Source organism: Colletotrichum chrysophilum, assembly GCF_026319265.1.
Source record: "Colletotrichum chrysophilum strain AFK26 chromosome Unknown scaffold_33, whole genome shotgun sequence".
In the NCBI taxonomy this organism is placed as follows: domain Eukaryota; kingdom Fungi; phylum Ascomycota; class Sordariomycetes; order Glomerellales; family Glomerellaceae; genus Colletotrichum; species Colletotrichum chrysophilum.
Genome location: NW_026517320.1, coordinates 269,457 through 286,288, shown reverse-complemented (window position 1 = coordinate 286,288; position 16,832 = coordinate 269,457). Strand labels below are relative to the sequence as shown.

The following is a 16,832-nucleotide window of genomic DNA, read 5'->3' as shown; positions in this document are numbered from 1 at the left end:
CTCGACGGCCCCTCTGCTTCGACTCAACACACAAGCTTCCCAGTCCCCAGCGGCCCCTCGCTCCAGGAGCCAAGATGGTATGCTCGTCACTCCCCCTCCTCAGCCTCGAGGTGCAGACCACCAAGCTAACTCCTCCCAGAGCTCCCCCTTCTCCATCAGTTCGTTCCCCTCAACCCGATAGAGCCCCGATGTGCATCGAACTCGCCTTCCTAACATGTAACCTTTTACAGATGGCGGTGCCTGCGTCGCAATGGTCGGCAAGGACTGCGTCGCAATAGCCTGCGATCTCCGTCTCGGTCTCCAGGCCCTGACCGTCTCCAACAACTTCCCCAAGATCTTCCAGTACGGCGACGTCTTCCTGGGCCTCACCGGCCTCGCCACCGACGTCACTACCGTCGGCGACCTCTTCCGCTACAAGGTCAACATGTACCGCCTCCGCGAGGAGCGCAACATCGCCCCTACCACCTTCGCCAACCTCGTCAGCAGCTCCCTCTACGAGCGCCGTTTCGGCCCCTACTTCGTCTCCCCCGTCGTAGCCGGTCTCGACCCCAAGACGGGTAAGCCTTTCATCTGCGGTTTCGACAGCATTGGCTGCATCGACTTCGCCAAGGACTTCATCGTCTCTGGTACCGCCTCTGAACAGCTCTTCGGCATGTGCGAGAGCTTATGGGAGCCGGATCTGGTACGTGCCTCTCTTGAGTTTGCAAATTTCCCAAATATTACGACAGGTTCTGACAACATTTTCAACAGGGCCCGGAGGAGCTTTTCGAAACGATCTCCCAGTCTCTGCTGAACGCCGTTGACAGAGATGCACTGTCTGGTTGGGGTGCGCACGTGTACATTATTGAGAAGGACAAGGTCACCAAGAGGCTGCTCAAGGGCAGACAAGACTAATTTAACGACGGTGAGAAGTGGTGGGAAGAACGTGCTCAATAGGACCGCTGCAAATAGACGGTTTCTAGCTGTACCAATAGATGGATACAATCCACTATGACGGCCTACGAGGCCTACATGAACTAGACGAATGACCTTGTTTTACAATCACTTTCTTTTGGAGCTTCTAGCCTAAGTGTGGTGCTATGGCGTCGTCTTATGTACACTGTGTGTAAGATATGCCAGCTTTGCTATGTTACAAGTGGTCTATGATCTAGCTTGAGCTGATCTCTATCCATCTAAGCCTCCTTCTTTGCCTTGGAGGATGCGATCGCCTTCTTCTGACTGAAGAACGATCTCTCAACAGCCTTAAGGCCCTCATCAATGAGACTAGAGAAAAGTTAGTATATCGTCGGAAAGCTGGTCGAGGGGAAACTTACATGACGGGGGCGCTGATGTACAAGACCGCCTTCCACTCGTTCCAGTTCAGGGGCAGAATGGAGAACAGGCCCTGGAGGAAGGGGGTGTACAGCAGGGCGAAGTGGAGAGCCATCGAGAGGGTGATGGCGTAGACGAGCTTCATGTTGGCCCAGAGAGGCAGAGACAGAAGAGACTCGCTGGACGAGAGAGCGTTCATGGCGTTGAACATCTCAATGACGACGAGAATTGACAATGAAACCGTCGAGGCAGACTTGGCGGCGTTATTGGCGAACATCTCGCAGCCAATCTCGGGGAAGTCGCTGGAGCAGCGGTGGAAGTGAGAGAGGTGCGAGAAGTTGATCTGGGGACCCTCGGGGTTGTACATGAACCACCAAGCGTAGCCGGCCACAGTCGCAACACCGACGTAAGTGCCAATGACCAGGTAGCGGAAGAACAACCAGCCGCCGATCAGAGGCTCGTCACGCTTTCTCGGCTGACGTCTCATGATATCGTGGTCAGGAGGGTTGAACGACAAAGCGGTAGCGGGAAGTCCGTCGGTGACCAGGTTGACCCAGAGAAGCTGAACAGGAATCAAAGCCTCGGGCATGCCAAGGGCGGCAGTCAAGAAGATAGAAACGACCTCGCCAATGTTGGATGAGATAAGGTAGCGAATGAACTGCTGGGTGTTATTGTAAATGGAACGACCCTCCTCAATGGCGCTCTCAATGGTGGCAAAGTTGTCATCAGCGAGAACCATGTCGGCGGCAAGCTTGGAAACATCAGTGCCGGAACCCATGGCAACACCAATATCAGCCTTCTTGAGAGCGGGGGCATCGTTGACACCGTCACCAGTCATGGCAACGACCTCACCCTGCTGCTGGAGCAGGTCAACAAGCTTCGACTTGTGGCTGGGCTCAACGCGAGAGAACAGGGAAGCAGTACGAGCAGCCTCGGCAGCCTCGCTCTCACTCAAGTTCTCAAATTCTCTGCCGGTGAAACTCTTGCCCTTGAGGTCCTCATACTCGCTGAAGACACCAATCTGTCTGCAGATGCTCTCCGCAGTGTTGCGGTTGTCTCCAGTGATGACAATAACACGAATACCAGCGGCCTTGCACTGGCGAATAGAGGCGGCGACTTCGGGGCGAGGGGGATCAAGCATGCCAACCAGACCAAGGAAAGTGAGATTCTGCTCGAGCTGTGCGTACTGTGCGGTAGACTTTGCTGACTTCAACAGGGGGTTGTTGCCAACGTTGTCGACACTGGCGAGAGCAATGACACGGAGACCACGGTTGCCGTAGTCGACAACCTCCTTGGAGATCAGATCAGAGAGCTTGCGGTCGAGGGGCTGGCGCTTTCCATTGGCGCCAACCAGAGCGTGAGTGCACCGTTCAATGATAGACTCAGGGGCGCCCTTGACAAGAAGCTTCTTCTCTTGGCCGTTTTGAACCAGAACAGACATGCTCTTGCGGTCTCTCGAGAACTCGTAGGTAGCAAGGCGGGGGAAATCATTCTCGTACTTAGTGCTAGCGTAGTGAATGCAGTCCTCGGGGTTGCTGTTGGACGGGGCGCAGGGACCAATCTTCTCAACCAAAACCCTCAGAGCACCCTCGGTGGGCTCGCCGACATTGGAGTAGGCGGCACTTCTAGCGTCGTACGCGAGCTTGGAGTCGTTGCAGACAGCCGCAACTTCAGTCATCTGGCGAATGGTAGCAGACGAGCGGGTTAGATCAGTGACCTTCTCGCCGTTGAAAGAGATGGAACCCTTGGGGGCAAAAGTGGTGCCTTCAACGTCAAGCTCGACCAAGTCGCTGCCATTCTCGTTGAGGTAGACGATCTTGCTCACACTCATCTGGTTGGTGGTCAGAGTACCGGTCTTGTCGGAGCAGATAACGCTGCAGCTTCCCAGTGTCTCAACCGACGGCAGACTTCTGACAACGGCGTTCTTTGCAGCCATCTTGCGGGTGCCCAGAGCCAAACAGGTGGTGATAACGACAGCGAGACCTTCGGGAATAGCGGCAACGCCGAGAGAAACAGCGATCTTGAGGTAGTAGATAGCACCCTTGGTGAAGCTTCCGTGACTGGGGTCGCTGAAGTGGGGGATGTTGATGAGCCAAACCAGAATGCAAATGACCGTAATGACCTTGGCGAGGCTGTCACCGAAGTCGTTGAGCTTCTGCTTGAGGGGAGTCGGCTCGGAGATCTGAGCAGTGATGCTCTCGTGAATGTCACCAATGGCCGTCTGAGATCCGGTCAAGACAACGACAGCCTTAGCACGACCAGTAACAACAGTCGTTCCAGAGAACAACATGTTGACCTGGTCCTGCAAAACAGCCCTGTCATCCTTGACAACGAAGGTGTGGTCCTTGCCGACACTCTCACTCTCTCCGGTCAGGATGGCCTGGTCGACGGCGAAGCTGTTGCTCTCGATGGCGACAAGTCTGCAGTCGGCAGGGATGCGATCACCAATGTGAACGGACACGATGTCACCGGGGACGAGGTCCTCGGCCTTGACGCGGGAGACATGGCCATTGCGAATGACGTTGGCCTCGTTGGCGGAGTACTCCTGGAGGGCGGCGATGGCTTTCTCGGCGCTGCTCTCTTGTGAGACACCAACGACGGCGTTGAGGATGAGAATGGTCAGAATCTGGAATACCGGCACTGTTAGCCCGAGAAAGTCTTGGTATTGTGGGTATATGCATCTGGGATTACGTACCACTGCTGGGTCAACGAAGGCGCTCCAGCCTTCCTCCTGGTCGAACAGGGCGAGGACAAACGAGACGGCGGCTGAGCCGAGAAGAATTATCACGAGTTGGTCCTTGAACTGCTCGAGGATAAGCTCCCAGATGGGAGTGGGCGGGTCTTCGGGGATGACTGCGGACAGACCGTTAGCACGGAGCTATCGTGGGTTTCGGGTCTCGTGTCGCAAAGCAACTCACCATTTCTGCCGTGCTTCGTTCTTGAAGCAATGACTTGCTCATCAGTAAGACCGGTATTGGGGTTCACTCCCAGGGTAGAGAGAACCTTGTCGGTGGGTGAGGCGAAAGCGCTCTCCATCGCGAAAGATGCGCCGAGCGCGGAACGTGGCTTATCGAGAACCGGCAACAGCTAGCCGAGCTTCAACGGTGATCGATATCGAGATCCGGCGTATTGATGGGAACGAGAACGGTAGTTCTTCAACAGGGGAAGAAGAGGGAAAGAAACTCCAAACCTGTACCGAACAAAAGGTTTAGGAGTCAAAGATATGGAGGAGAGAAGGTGCTGGAAAAAGTAGGAGATCAGACAGCCAGCATATCTTATTGCACTGGCGGTGGGGCAGGAAGCTGAAATCGTCGCCGAACAGCCAGTTTCCAATACGCTCTACGTGTTCGTTCAGTGGCCGGTGCCAGGCTACCCTTCTGCAACTCTACTTTTTTTTGCCGTCGAGAAAGATCCCGAGCTAGTCCGTCTCCGGCTAGTCTCGGTGGGGGGCTCCCCCTGCTACAGAGGTCCCAAGGTCCCAAGGTCCCAGCTTTTCCCCTGTGTTTCCCTGTCCGGATCGGGGACTAGCCACTGCGACGATGAGGCTAGAAAACGTGGGGCAAGGGCCAATCAAGGTCTCACGCAGCATGCTGCAGACGGCAACTCCAGCCAGGGCGGGGAGCGCGTAGGGCAGAGCAGCAGAAAGGGACAAGTCATCATCAAACACTGAGTTTGCTGCTGCTGAGCATCTGAGCACCGGGAAACACCAGCAGGTGGCAGCCTCGCAGTGTTCAGCACTCAGGTGTCAGATCTACGGCCTGGGAGTGGGTGCCTTCGTTTCGTTAATTAGTAAGCTTACTTCGGCAAAGTGTTGACCCTGTCTCTATCGTAGCTTACCCGACATGAGTGCCTACCTGTCAATTGGTGAGGTATGATGTATCCTGCTGCCGCCTTATCGATCCATCCAGGTGCCCTACTTAGGTAAGCGAGCTGCGATGATGATGCTTACATAAGAGTGCTGGGCAAGCGTGAAAAGGACACTTCAGAAACGAAACGACTGCCCATTCCCGATACGAACCAAGGCCCGCGGGCCCCGTCTTTCCTGGACTGGGACTAGGCCGCTCCGGAACCACCAGACCCATCGCCGAGACCGAGTCAGGTTTTAAACGAAGCCGAACATGCGGCGAACGGCAATGCAACGCATGCAATCGCATCGTGGGCTCATGTCTTGCGTAAGGTAGGACGAAGACGTGGGCCATCGGCGGCGATTAACGTCTTCATACCCACTTCAAAGTCGCTGAGGTCTCAAAACTTTTCCACGCATCATGTTGTATTCCTCGGGCGCGCGATGCTGGGCAAAGCCACCGAAGCCAATAGTTGGGCAGGGGCGAACGGATGGCAAATCTTGATGACCGGTACACGCCAAAGAGACCGGTAGACAGAGCGTCCTTTGTCTCCCGCTCACTACGCCGCTCGTCGAGACATGGCGCTGATAGAAGGCGGCCCGTCACCGCCATGTTGAGCTGGCCATGTATGAAGGACGCCATCTTCAGAAACCTGCATCGAGCTTCAATCAGTCCCAATCGTCACATCCGGACCAGAGGACAGCATCAGCATCATATGCATGTTCCGGCTGGACGTTGGTGCAACGCCGCCGTCCAATTCGCGTCGGCGACGCAAGATCCACGGATCTTGACCCGACAACGAGTCTCACACTAGCTCTGCATTTTCTCGTCCGCTGCATGCCGCAGCTGCATTCCTCCCGTCCGGTTCGTTGGTAGACTCGCCGGGTGCGACTTTCCACTGCAGGTCCGTACCACGCCGCGCTTTCTCGTCGGAGCCAACCTGTGAGAGCTATGCAGCTTGATCGTCGTCAGGACTCGAAGCCGGCGAAGCAAGTGCGCGCGACATAGTCCCGGCCAAGTTCCAACTACGTGGTTTCGGCCAGGACTTTCCACTCCTCAATTCCATTGTCTGTTCTAGCCTCCAGACTTAGCCTCCAGACTTCCTCCTCCGCCGTGTTGAAAGAGCCATCCCACCTCCTGCTCTTTCTCCAATTCCTCCCTTCCCTCCTTCGCTCTAGTCAACCCCCACAGGACTTCGTCCCGTCTCCTTGAGTCAGGAACTCCAAGCCGCGACATCATCCTCGTTGGCTTCTTCAACCCTCCCGAAAAAAAACCATCTCCCGTAGCTCGCAGTCCTACCAATTTTGCATCATTCATCTCCTGGTGTTGCTCACGTACATCATGTTTTGAATCCTCTTGGGCTTGCTTTTTGCTTCTTCTCTTTTTTGGTGTCTTGGAACCCAGTCTTACTATTCTCTTTCTTGGACCTCAAAATGGCATCGCCATCGCCACCAGACTCTACATCTATTGGAACAAGTTCCCGCTCAGGTTCCGTCCGAATCACCCGTAAGACATGTCCCGCCACATCCAATACCCCGTCGCCAACGCCCCGGCAACACTCATCCACCACGGACGACCAACTCGAAGATGTCGACCTTTCATCTGAACTTGACGGCCTACATATTGACGGCGTCGAAGTGTGGGACACTCTGAGTGGCATGGCTGCTTTTGGGCTCGAGCACGATAGCAACAACTCATCCGGCAACACTACCCCATTCCCTCGCATCTCAATGGACGACAGCGACGAAGACGTTCAGGAGCTGTCAGAGTCAGACGCACCAGGTAAACACCATGGACCTTTTCACAAATGGATGAGGAACCTGCACCGACGAGCCAGGCAACGCCCCAAAGCTATGAACGCGGATGGCACACTACCTTGGAAACTCCTCGACCCGGCTGATAGGTCAGCTCTCTCTCGGAGGACTCGACACAGGAGGTCATCATCAGGCTCATCTTTCGGTTTTGTTGCGGCAGTGAGAAGTGCTAGTGTCAGTCTTGCGAGCGGCAGCGTTATGTCCCGTCCTCGGGGATACGCCCGCCGTTCCTTTGCCCAGTCCAGAACCGATCGCAGCAGTAGAGCGTCCTTCACCGCAACAAGGTGCTCAGAGGACAGTTGCCATGTTGAGTGGCCTGTAAGGGCTGACCCGATGGCAACGGAGCGTGCTTTACAACGCCGGCGCATCTTGGAGGAGCTCATTCAGACCGAGGAAGGCTACATTGGGGATATTCGCTTCCTCATGAATGTATGTCTCCAGCCAAGCACGGTGACCTACGGAGCTAAACATCGCAGGTATACATTACGATTCTTGCGTCTCTCCCGACATTGCCAATGGGTTTGAGGTCTTCGATCAATCGAAATCTTACCGACATTGTTGAACTGCACGAAGAGCTCTTGGGGGAACTGCACAGAGTTGTCCCAGACTCCGAGTATTCGCAAGCAGATGTCCCTGCTACAACTAGCAAAGTCCCTACTCGTGGCCACCAACGGTTAAGAAGTCTCGATTCTGTGCCAGAAGACGACAGGGCCATAAGCTGGCTGCAAGATGTTCCTGGGATGATGTCAGAAGCACAGACAGCGGGCGCCGTCGCCAAAGTCTTTAGCAGAAAGGTAGGCTCTCAGCTGATTTAGGTTACTGCAAAGTGGCTAACAAAAACGAGATGAACCGGTTCTTCGTTTATGAGGAATACGGAGCCAAGTATGAGCTGATGATCAAGGATGTCGCCTCAGCCCACCGCACGATGCCCCAATGGGATACTTACCAGAGGGGTATCGAGGCGCTGGCTTCTTCATTAGGTTCTGCAAACTCCCATGCCGATCAATCAAAGAAGTCATTGACTATTGGAGACCTCCTCGTGAAGGTAAACACCAAGAGTCTTGGACGTGTGCGACCACAAACTAACACGTAACCAGCCGATTCAGCGCATCTGCAAGTATCCGCTTTTGTTTGCCGAGCTCCTGAAATACACGCCCGTCGCAGACTGCCCCAACTCCCACATGGAGGTGGAGAGTGCGCTTCTCCGGTTGCGAGAGGCGACGGCGGAGATCAACCGGGCAACCAACGATACTCGGATGAAGTCTACCCTGGAAAAGACGTGGATTCTCCAAGATCGGCTGGCCTTCCCCGAACAAAAGCTAGATGCTGCATCAAAGAATCGGATCCGATCATTTGGCCATGTCGAGCTTTGCGGCGTGCTGCATATATGCTGGCAAACCAAGGAGGGTGCCAAGGGGCAGTACATGATTTGCCTTCTCTACCACAATATCCTGTGTCTAGCTTCGGCCAGCAAGGTCGACCAGATTTATACGATCCAAGCATGTGTCAACTTGAACGGTATCAAGATTGAAGAAACGGACAACGGTCGGGGTAGGTACACAGCTCACTGTCTGCTCTGGCCCGTTATACTAACACAAGTGCAGGTCTACAGTGTCATACGGCTCCGTTCTCGTGGAAACTTGTATTCGAATGCGACTCCCAACTGTATGAAATACTCATGACTGCATGCACGCCGCGCGAGCAGGAGGAATGGCGCCGCAGGTTGTCGATTCCCAACAAGAGAAATGAGGAGCAGGTCGATCCCAACTTGTACAGCTCTATTGCTCTCCCTATCCGAAGCCTGGGCACGGTGTTTAGAAAACCAGGTTAGTTGTTACGACTGCCAGAGTATCGATTGTTGCTGACCACGATCAAGGCACTGTTGCTCGTCGAATATCGATCCATCGTGCCACCACCGTGGGCCCGAAGTCGCCCTTGTGCCAGGTCATTCTTAAGAATACCAGCGTTATGCGGGATGGCTCGGAGGGAACTTCGAGCTCATCGATCAATCGCTCGCAGTCGTTGCTCACAACAGCAAACCCGCGCATACCCGTTATTGCTCCTCCACGCGGCGAAAGAGCACGACTAGAGGCTTTGATGTCTGACATTTGGAGTCGCGAAGTGCTGCCGTTCCCTAGCATGAATAGCAGGTCCCGCAGCGAGCATCTTGTCCGGAGCTCCGCCAGCACTGTGATGCGGAAATTGAGTGTGGCGAGCATCGCCAGCTCCTTCGCGAAGAGGTCAAACAGCGTGGCTAGCATAGGCAAGTTCATGTCGGAGGATGACTCGGGCGAGAAACAGGAGGACGCACATCACGGACCTTCCACCAAGCTTACCAAGGCTGAGCCTTTCGACGTTAAGCACGTTTCCGATGACGAAGCGAGTGAAACAACAACTGCCCGGCTTCCGAAGATTGACGACGATGTCGAATTCAAAAGCACGGTCAGCGCTCCCACGACGCCAATGTTGGGCCCGGTCAAGCTTGACGTGCACGCCGATCCAATTGAGCGGCTGCGGCTAGAATGTGACAAAGGAGTGGCAGGAAACGCTCTACATTCTAGGCCGATTGTTCTGCGTACGGCGTCGGGCAATAACATCCCTCGAGCTCGTCGAAGCCCAATGCCGTCCAAGAGGTCTCCTCGCCCACTGGACGCGGTTAACCAAGCTCGAGCACAAAAGATACCCAGGCTGTCCCACAAGCCGTCGCTACGATGGGGAAGAGTTGGAACATTGAACAAGGAGGACTGGGTGCAGGGCATCCGAAGCTTCTTCCGATAAGCAGGAAGCTATGACTAACGAATGTTCATCACTACGGTTGACAGATTGGGTTGGATGGGAGCATGAAGATATCACATTCGTTATTTGACCCCTCGTTGGGTAATCTACGGTACCCGAGGCAGTCGGCCAGAGGTGACCTGTCCCCAGCTATTCTTAGTTTACGCAGCATTAGGCTGTTTTGGTCGTCGAGCAGACGAGAGCATAATGATACCCCTCCATTGCATGAAAGCTGGGGCCTTTGGCGTACGTGTCGCGTGTGATGTCAGTGAGGCCATCGTGAGGGTTTGCAATGTGGCTTGATCTTTGATTGCCTCTGGTGGAAGGTAAACGGATGTCCGACCTCTCCAGGTTTTGGGAAGCTCCCACCAGGTTCAGCTCCAGCTCTTGAGCCCCACAATGGCATGCTGCTGTGGTGATTGCTGGTCAGCGAGGCTCGGGTGACTTGCGTCAAGGTACCCCGCGACACGAAAGTGCGGGAATTCCAAGGAGGCTGGACCTGCCCCGATGTTCCTTTTCCATCTGGATCATTCCAGGCGCAACGTGTGAAAACCCCTTTGGCCTAAATCTTGGTCAGAGAATTAGCAGTGACGTACTAGAGTGGTGTAATGCAGGAACGCTCAGTGTTCCCGGTACCTAATGGCGACGTACCTGGAAGGAGCACGGAGGCACTGGTGCCCCGCTCCCTCCCTGAGCAAGCTCGAATGGCGGGGCAGTGATGAAAGGCAGTCGCGTGTTCCCGCACCTATGACGTAGCTTTCTAATCACAAGCTGTACAGCTCCTGCCCTCTCCTGCCTTAGCTGAGGAAGCTCCCCTCCCTAGCCTACGGTTTAAAAAGCCTTTCAAGAAGCTCCCTTCTACGTTCATTCCACAAATCAATCACCATCACCTCAACAATATCAAGATACCCGACGATCCTCGTCTTCACACACACACAATCAAACACCAGCGAAAGACCTCCATTGGAGTTCAGTATCACACACCATCACCACACCTACCTACCACCTACAACACCCACACCACAGTCAAAATGGTTCGCGGCGAGGCTCAGCAGACCAAGGTCCACTACAAGGGCGCCAACGACGACTTCCTCATCTTCGTCGAGGACCCCGAGCTGTACAAGAAGTGGAAGGGCGATAAGTCCGTTCCCTTGGCTCACTTCGTCTCCTCATTCAAGATCTTCGTCACGCACAAGTAAGTCTACCACCGTCTGCACACATCATCAACTCTGTCGGCCTATCATTTCTTTACCCTTTCGACCGTCTGAAGACACTGGCGGCTGGCGATACGCATCAATCTCATAATGGCGGCTTGGGTCGTCGGTGGTTGGCCAAAGGCTGCACTCTTCCCGCCGACCGACTTGGAGACCTACCCCTCACCCCTTCGTCACCACCACATCAGCCTCAATGGTGCGCGCGGCGGCTAACAACCCAAATAGGCAGGGCGCACAGGGCACTTACGATGCCGCCTCCAAGGCTTCATTGGAGAACGAGTTCGGCACCCACGTCGATGAGGATGTCATCAAGCAGATCTTGGAGAAGGGTGACACACAGAACGTTGAGGTAAGTTTCACGTCGATTCAGAATTGGTCACTCATACTGACGAACCCTCGACAGTTCCCCGACCGTCAAGGTCCCAAGAACGACTCCCAGGGCGGCATGGTTGCCCACTAGGAGGCTTCTCTGGCAAGACCATGCACCGGCTGAGTCGGCATAGACTGTCTCGCAACCGGAAGGTAGTCTCAAGACGACCCCACGGATCGAGACGTACGCAAAGATTATCCAGGCGTAATGGATCAAAGCGTTGAATTTTGAGCGATGATGTTGTGCAGAAATGGTCAGCGAAGGAATTGCGCTGGGACGAAGGATATTCGACATCAGGATGGGAACAGACATAATGAATCGTGGCATATGACCATTGCAATGGCGGGGAAGGTTTTTGCAGGTGGGCTACTATGAAAGTGGAATGCTACCTTGCTAAATAACCTTAAACAATCCCCCCGAGCTCGCCAAGGGCTCACATCGACGCCAGTGTTAAGCCACGGGTCGATTGCATGGATTTCTACCTTAGTGATAAGATAGTTAATCATGAGCGCATGACATCCCAATTCATTTTCGTTCCTTACTTGGCATCTTGCCGAAACCCACGCGCAACACCATCTAGCTACCTACTGCAGGAACCAAAAACCAGACGATTTCTCGGGGCGCATGCAACACACGCGAGAGAGGTGGTGTGTCCTGTCAAAAGAAGAGAAAAAAAAAATCGGTGTGGTGGGGTGTTAGTCACTGTCCACCGTCCAACACCCGCTGCTCGTGATGTGGGCCCGTTTCGACAGTGTTTCGGGCGGGTGTTGTGAGCGTGGAGACCTCGCAACGGCCCCTGCTCTCTCTTTTTCGTCGCTGTCGTCTCAAGAAATCTCGCCAATACTCTCTCTCTCTCCTCTCCGTGACTTGCTTGTTCCTTGCGCCCACAGACAGGCACGGCTGTGATGATAATAGAAGCGGTGCTATCGTCCCGTTTTGGGGGCAATTGGCCGTTGGGCAAAACCGCTTCACCTCCGCCACACCCCCGGGCTATATGTGAAGGGATGCGATGGGCGAATCCACATTTGCAATTTGCACTGCCCTACGCAAATTGCAAGATTGTAGCCGCATTTCTTGTTTAAATTTTCTCCGCTGGGACCCGAGCCTCTAAAGCGACATGGCCTAGGTCGAATACGAGAATTTGACGTTAGGTTGTCGCTTTTTGGTAGGCTTCTCCTTTCGGGAGGAGGGCTGACTGGATACTTACTCAGGGTCTTGTCAAATGATGTAAGGTTTTTTTTTGTTTTTTTTGTCTTCTTCTGGAAGGATGGGAAGAAAGTAGGGGTGAACATGTCAGCGTGTGTTAAGCTTGTTTGCCGTCTTTACCGTGAAGTTTGAGCAAGTTTTCCCCAAGCGGCAACTGAAAGGTATGGGGGGAGGGCAGAGGGAGCAGAGCAGGGCATGGATGGGCTGGGTTGGTCATTCACAATGGGCCGACGGATGGATCGTGTAAGTTGCTTTAGCAAGTTCTGGTCTTCTTGACATTAGGTTGTAGCATTGGTATGGCTATTCGCTATGGTATCCAAGGCCACGTTCTCTTTTGACAGCGATGGCTTCTTTCCCCCCTTCCCTTACGTGGTAGAAGAGGCACACTCTTCTTCTTCTTCTTCCTTTCTTCCTCCCACCATCCATCCCATCCATCCGAGCCCCACAACCCAAGATGGTGTTGAGCCGGGCTTCGGGATGATACAACCGCCAAGGATGCCTCCTGTCTCCGTGGCCACCGACGTCAGCCCATGAGGCTCGTGAAGGTCCCCGCTCTTGCGAAACAGGACGAACGAATACCAACATGGTTGACCCTGCCCCCCTGTCCACCTTTCCTCCTCTTCGACCACCCACACACACCAGAAGAAAGTGATTCGCCCGACGCTTAGAGATGACTTGCAGAGAGAAAATTGACCCGAAAAGGAAATCTTTCTTTTGTCTTTCGAGAGGTCCGTTTTTTAGCCGTGTTGGTTTTTTGTTGAGTTTTTGATGGACAATTGGAAAGAAGAAAACTCGATTTTTCCCTGTCGGATTGAGGAGGAAAAACGCCGATGCTAGATGCCGTGATATTCGATTGAAATCGTATCGTTAAAAACATGTATAAGAAATTCGGTTGGAATCATTGCTCAGAGAAAGAACGATTAGGGTTCCGTAGGTTCGTCCGAGTTTGCGGGTGGAGGTTGGTATAGCTCGTCGTAAAGTTGAGTGTTGCACACGGGTTGTCTCTTGGTCAGGTTGTAAGCCCGTGAAGTCGAGACGGGTTGTGCACACCGGGTGATGAGCGTAGAAGGCGAGATTTGAGTTTAGACCTTGCCGCGAGCGCCTCTTTGGGGGAGTGTCCAGGGCTTAGCGCAGATGATCTCTCCTTCGCTGTAGGCCCAGAAGTAGACGACAAGAGCGATGAGGTAGTAAAGGGCAGCGTTGGTGCCTTGGTAGATGAGGGCGGCGGCGAGGGTCGTGAGAGGAAGCATGATGAGGCGGAACTCCAGACTGCGGTGGATCGCGCTGCCGGCGATGAGAGGCATGGGCCATTCGAGGGCCACCATGAACACCGACATGATCAGATTGATAATCTGCAGTACCGGTATAGGCTTGACGGCCGGATCCAGGGTCTTGGTCAAAAAGTCCCAAAAGATCTTGGGCCAGAAGAAACCCTCGAGAGCGGCTCCAAACTGGTCTGTCAAATAGAGTTAGCAATTAGCGCGATGGCGTGGGCTTGGGCCCGTTGGTGTAAGTCTGAACTTACAAACTGCAGCGCTCATGACGATGAGGCGAGCCCAGTGGTTCTTGATAAGACGACCCATCTTTCTCGATTACGAAATACTGATGTTGACTTTCTTGATGTCTTTGAACCCTTCTTTTCCTCTCTCTTTCTGATTGCTCAGTTGCGGTGTCGTATAGAAACGTCTTAGTGATATCCTTTTCTGCCTGTTGCGCTGAAACCCTTCGATGACCTCGTGTGATCGTGATTGTCGTTTGAACCTCTTGCTACCCAAAAACCCGAAAACCAGCGAATGAAGGGAACGAGGGAAACGGTCGTCGAGATCGGAGTCCTCTCTTGCGTAATAAAATCGGGTTGGTGCAAAAAAGGCGACTCAGTCGAAGAGAACCGTGCAACGGCGAAAGGAAAGGAAAGGTACCGGACCTGCGGGTTGAAGGAAGAAGTGAAGGCGTCGAACAGAAGTATGTCGATATTAAAAGAAGGCTATCGACAGGCTACGCTGGCGAGGCAAAAGAAGAGAAGGTGCGAGAGAGAAGGACTAAAAAGTGTCAACCGATCCCAAGGCGGGGAGGGCAGACAGATCTATATTGAGACGAGAAGAGTCGGGATGGGATGAGACGTCCTGGAGTGGAAGTGCCAACAGACCAGGGGTCTGGGGGGGGGTGAAGTGGGTGGTGATGGGTGGAGAGGAGGTGTCGAGGGAAGTGTGGGCTTGCCCAGCCCAGAGGGCAAGACACCGAGCCGCGCAGAAGGCTGGTTGAGGCTTGTATCAGGATGTGGCCCCGGGCTAGCTGGCTGGGGAGGGTATCACTACTATCGGGTGTTTCTGGCTTGATACTGAGGCGAGTTCTCTAGAGATCCACGTTCGAGCAATCTGATCTATGATGACAGCGGGCATCCGAGCGGCATTGAGACGTTTCTGGTTGCGCGAGGGTGTTGGGGGTTGTTGTTGGTCTGCTGTAGCCCAGGCAGGCAGACGATAAGAGGCGGAGCCAGGGGGTGGTCGGTGGTTCAAGCCCAAGTTGGTCTGCGGTGTTGTGGTTGTGGTGGAGCAATGGTGAGGGTCTTGGTGAGGATGATCGCAACGGCGTGTGATGTTCCTGTGAGGCTCTGTGTGGGAATATTCTCCTAGTGCCGGGAAGCCGTTGTGTGAAGACAGGTACGGGGTAAGTGTGTGAGGCAGAGGTCAGGATGATGAGGCGTTGTGGTGGAGTCGCAGTAAGGTAGGACGTGATGTTCGTCAGGGATCCGTGCTCTATCGCCCCCGTCGCATGAAGTTTGTTTGAAGATCAGACAGTACGGTTGTCAGGGACACTGGTGAAGCAAGGAGGCGGACGAGGGAAGGAGGAAAAGGTGGTAGACAGGAAACGACGGAAAGGGTGCACACGCGAGAGCTGGAGGCAGACGAGTTTTAAGAAACGCCGGCTTTGGGGAGACCAGGGTTAAGCGTTCATGGTTCTTGATCTGGGGCGGGAATGGATGCAAGAAAGAAGTGCAGAGTGCAGAAAGCGGCGCGCAGGGCGGCATCATACGTCCGTCGAGCAGCGCAGACTGTAGCATTACCCGCCACAAGCAGGACCCAGCCACGGCCGAGACCGCCCATGATCTCAGTCGATAGCCAGTTGAAGGTGGTCACACACGCGTGGACAGCGCACTAGAAGAGCCAGGGCCCGGGGTGTGATGGGGTTGCAGCCGTCACTTGACTGCTGCACGATGGGGAAATACATGGCGGTAGAGGGAATTACAAGAGATAGCTAGGTAGAGAGCGCATGTTGCGTGGGCATCTTGGCTTCGTAACCTCGCTGTGAGCAATAAGCAGTGAGCGGACGTGGGTGAGGGATGTAGGCCGGCGGGTACGGATGCAAGGGTAGCCGGGATAGGGACAGGAACGAGTCTTGCATAGTAAGTAAGGTACGTAGACGTGGAGGTAGCCCGAGGAGGGAAGGAAGCAATGCATTGTTTCCTGCTGCAAGCAATATGAGTTGAGCAAGCGTGGAGGCGAGCAACGGTTCGAATTGGTAGAGAATCGCCCAGAGAGGTGAGAGAGAACGGGCAAGAGGTTAACGCACCACGGTGATTGGTCTTGCACTACCAAGTCGTGGGCGGTTAGAGAACGAGCTCGGGCCAATAAGACCCCTTGCCGCTTCACCTTTGGCAGGCGAAGGGTGGGGCATCTGGGAGGTGCCCCTGCAGCCAAGGGACCAGGGGTGAGACTGGGGCCGTCTGGTCTGCCGTCAGATCATCGCATCCTAGCGGGATACTTCCGAACACTGCAACAATGTGGTGGGATGACATGTATCTGCGCTGACCTGGAGGTGTCGTCCCAGGTTTCTGCTGGCTGTCGTTGTCCCCGCTTCCACGACACCACACGGTCCAATGCCCAAGACAGACGAAGCCCGCCAGCCCAGCCCCCAGCAACTACCTTATCCCCAGCGCACTCATAGCAGCGCTGAGATGCCCTGGAAAGACCAGCCCTCCAGTAATTGCTTACTGGGTAGAGTGCTAATTGTCGCCTTGGTGCGTTTCCCAGCCCACTTTTGGAGGAGAAATCGACAATCTAAATTGCCCAACGGTCGATTTAATCTATCTAGCCCGGCCATTTCAGCAAATGAACGTGGAGAGAAATCTACGATAGGCAACTCGGGGACGGAAAACAAATGGTCGAAAGAAACATTTCCCGCCATTGCCCGTCCCTGGTAGTGTAGGTGCAAATACAGAATTAGACATCGTCGTCTAAGAAAAGTACAGCTGCAGTAGATATTGCGCTGCGCTGTCACACAGCCCAACCACCGCGCA

At 54.3% G+C, this 16,832-nt stretch overlaps 5 protein-coding genes across 5 annotated transcripts; 3 read left to right on the top strand and 2 right to left on the bottom strand.

The window, feature by feature from the left end:
• Window positions 1–250: 250 nt before the first annotated feature.
• On the top strand, window positions 251–894 carry PUP3 (proteasome core particle subunit beta 3; the record flags this gene model as incomplete). Its single annotated transcript, XM_053177988.1, has 2 exons — window positions 251–682; window positions 751–894. The coding sequence occupies 2 exons, from the start codon at window positions 251–253 to the stop codon at window positions 892–894; spliced, it is 576 nt and encodes a 191-aa protein (XP_053038108.1).
• A 278-nt stretch (window positions 895–1,172) lies between these two features.
• On the bottom strand, window positions 1,173–4,347 carry COL26b_005131 (uncharacterized protein; the record flags this gene model as incomplete). Its single annotated transcript, XM_053177987.1, has 4 exons — window positions 1,173–1,263; window positions 1,314–3,937; window positions 4,007–4,164; window positions 4,230–4,347. 4 exons carry the CDS (start codon window positions 4,345–4,347, stop codon window positions 1,173–1,175), a joined length of 2,991 nt encoding a protein of 996 aa, XP_053038107.1.
• A 3,467-nt stretch (window positions 4,348–7,814) lies between these two features.
• COL26b_005130 (uncharacterized protein) lies at window positions 7,815–9,748 on the top strand (the record flags this gene model as incomplete). Its single annotated transcript, XM_053177986.1, has 4 exons — window positions 7,815–8,015; window positions 8,068–8,521; window positions 8,575–8,796; window positions 8,847–9,748. The coding sequence occupies 4 exons, from the start codon at window positions 7,815–7,817 to the stop codon at window positions 9,746–9,748; spliced, it is 1,779 nt and encodes a 592-aa protein (XP_053038106.1).
• A 1,028-nt stretch (window positions 9,749–10,776) lies between these two features.
• On the top strand, window positions 10,777–11,419 carry COL26b_005129 (uncharacterized protein; the record flags this gene model as incomplete). The annotated part of the gene is made up of 3 exons (XM_053177985.1): window positions 10,777–10,940; window positions 11,185–11,308; window positions 11,363–11,419. The coding sequence occupies 3 exons, from the start codon at window positions 10,777–10,779 to the stop codon at window positions 11,417–11,419; spliced, it is 345 nt and encodes a 114-aa protein (XP_053038105.1).
• Window positions 11,420–13,617: 2,198 nt separating this feature from the next.
• Window positions 13,618–14,118, bottom strand: COL26b_005128 (uncharacterized protein; the record flags this gene model as incomplete). Its single annotated transcript, XM_053177984.1, has 2 exons — window positions 13,618–13,991; window positions 14,061–14,118. The coding sequence occupies 2 exons, from the start codon at window positions 14,116–14,118 to the stop codon at window positions 13,618–13,620; spliced, it is 432 nt and encodes a 143-aa protein (XP_053038104.1).
• Window positions 14,119–16,832: the final 2,714 nt, after the last annotated feature.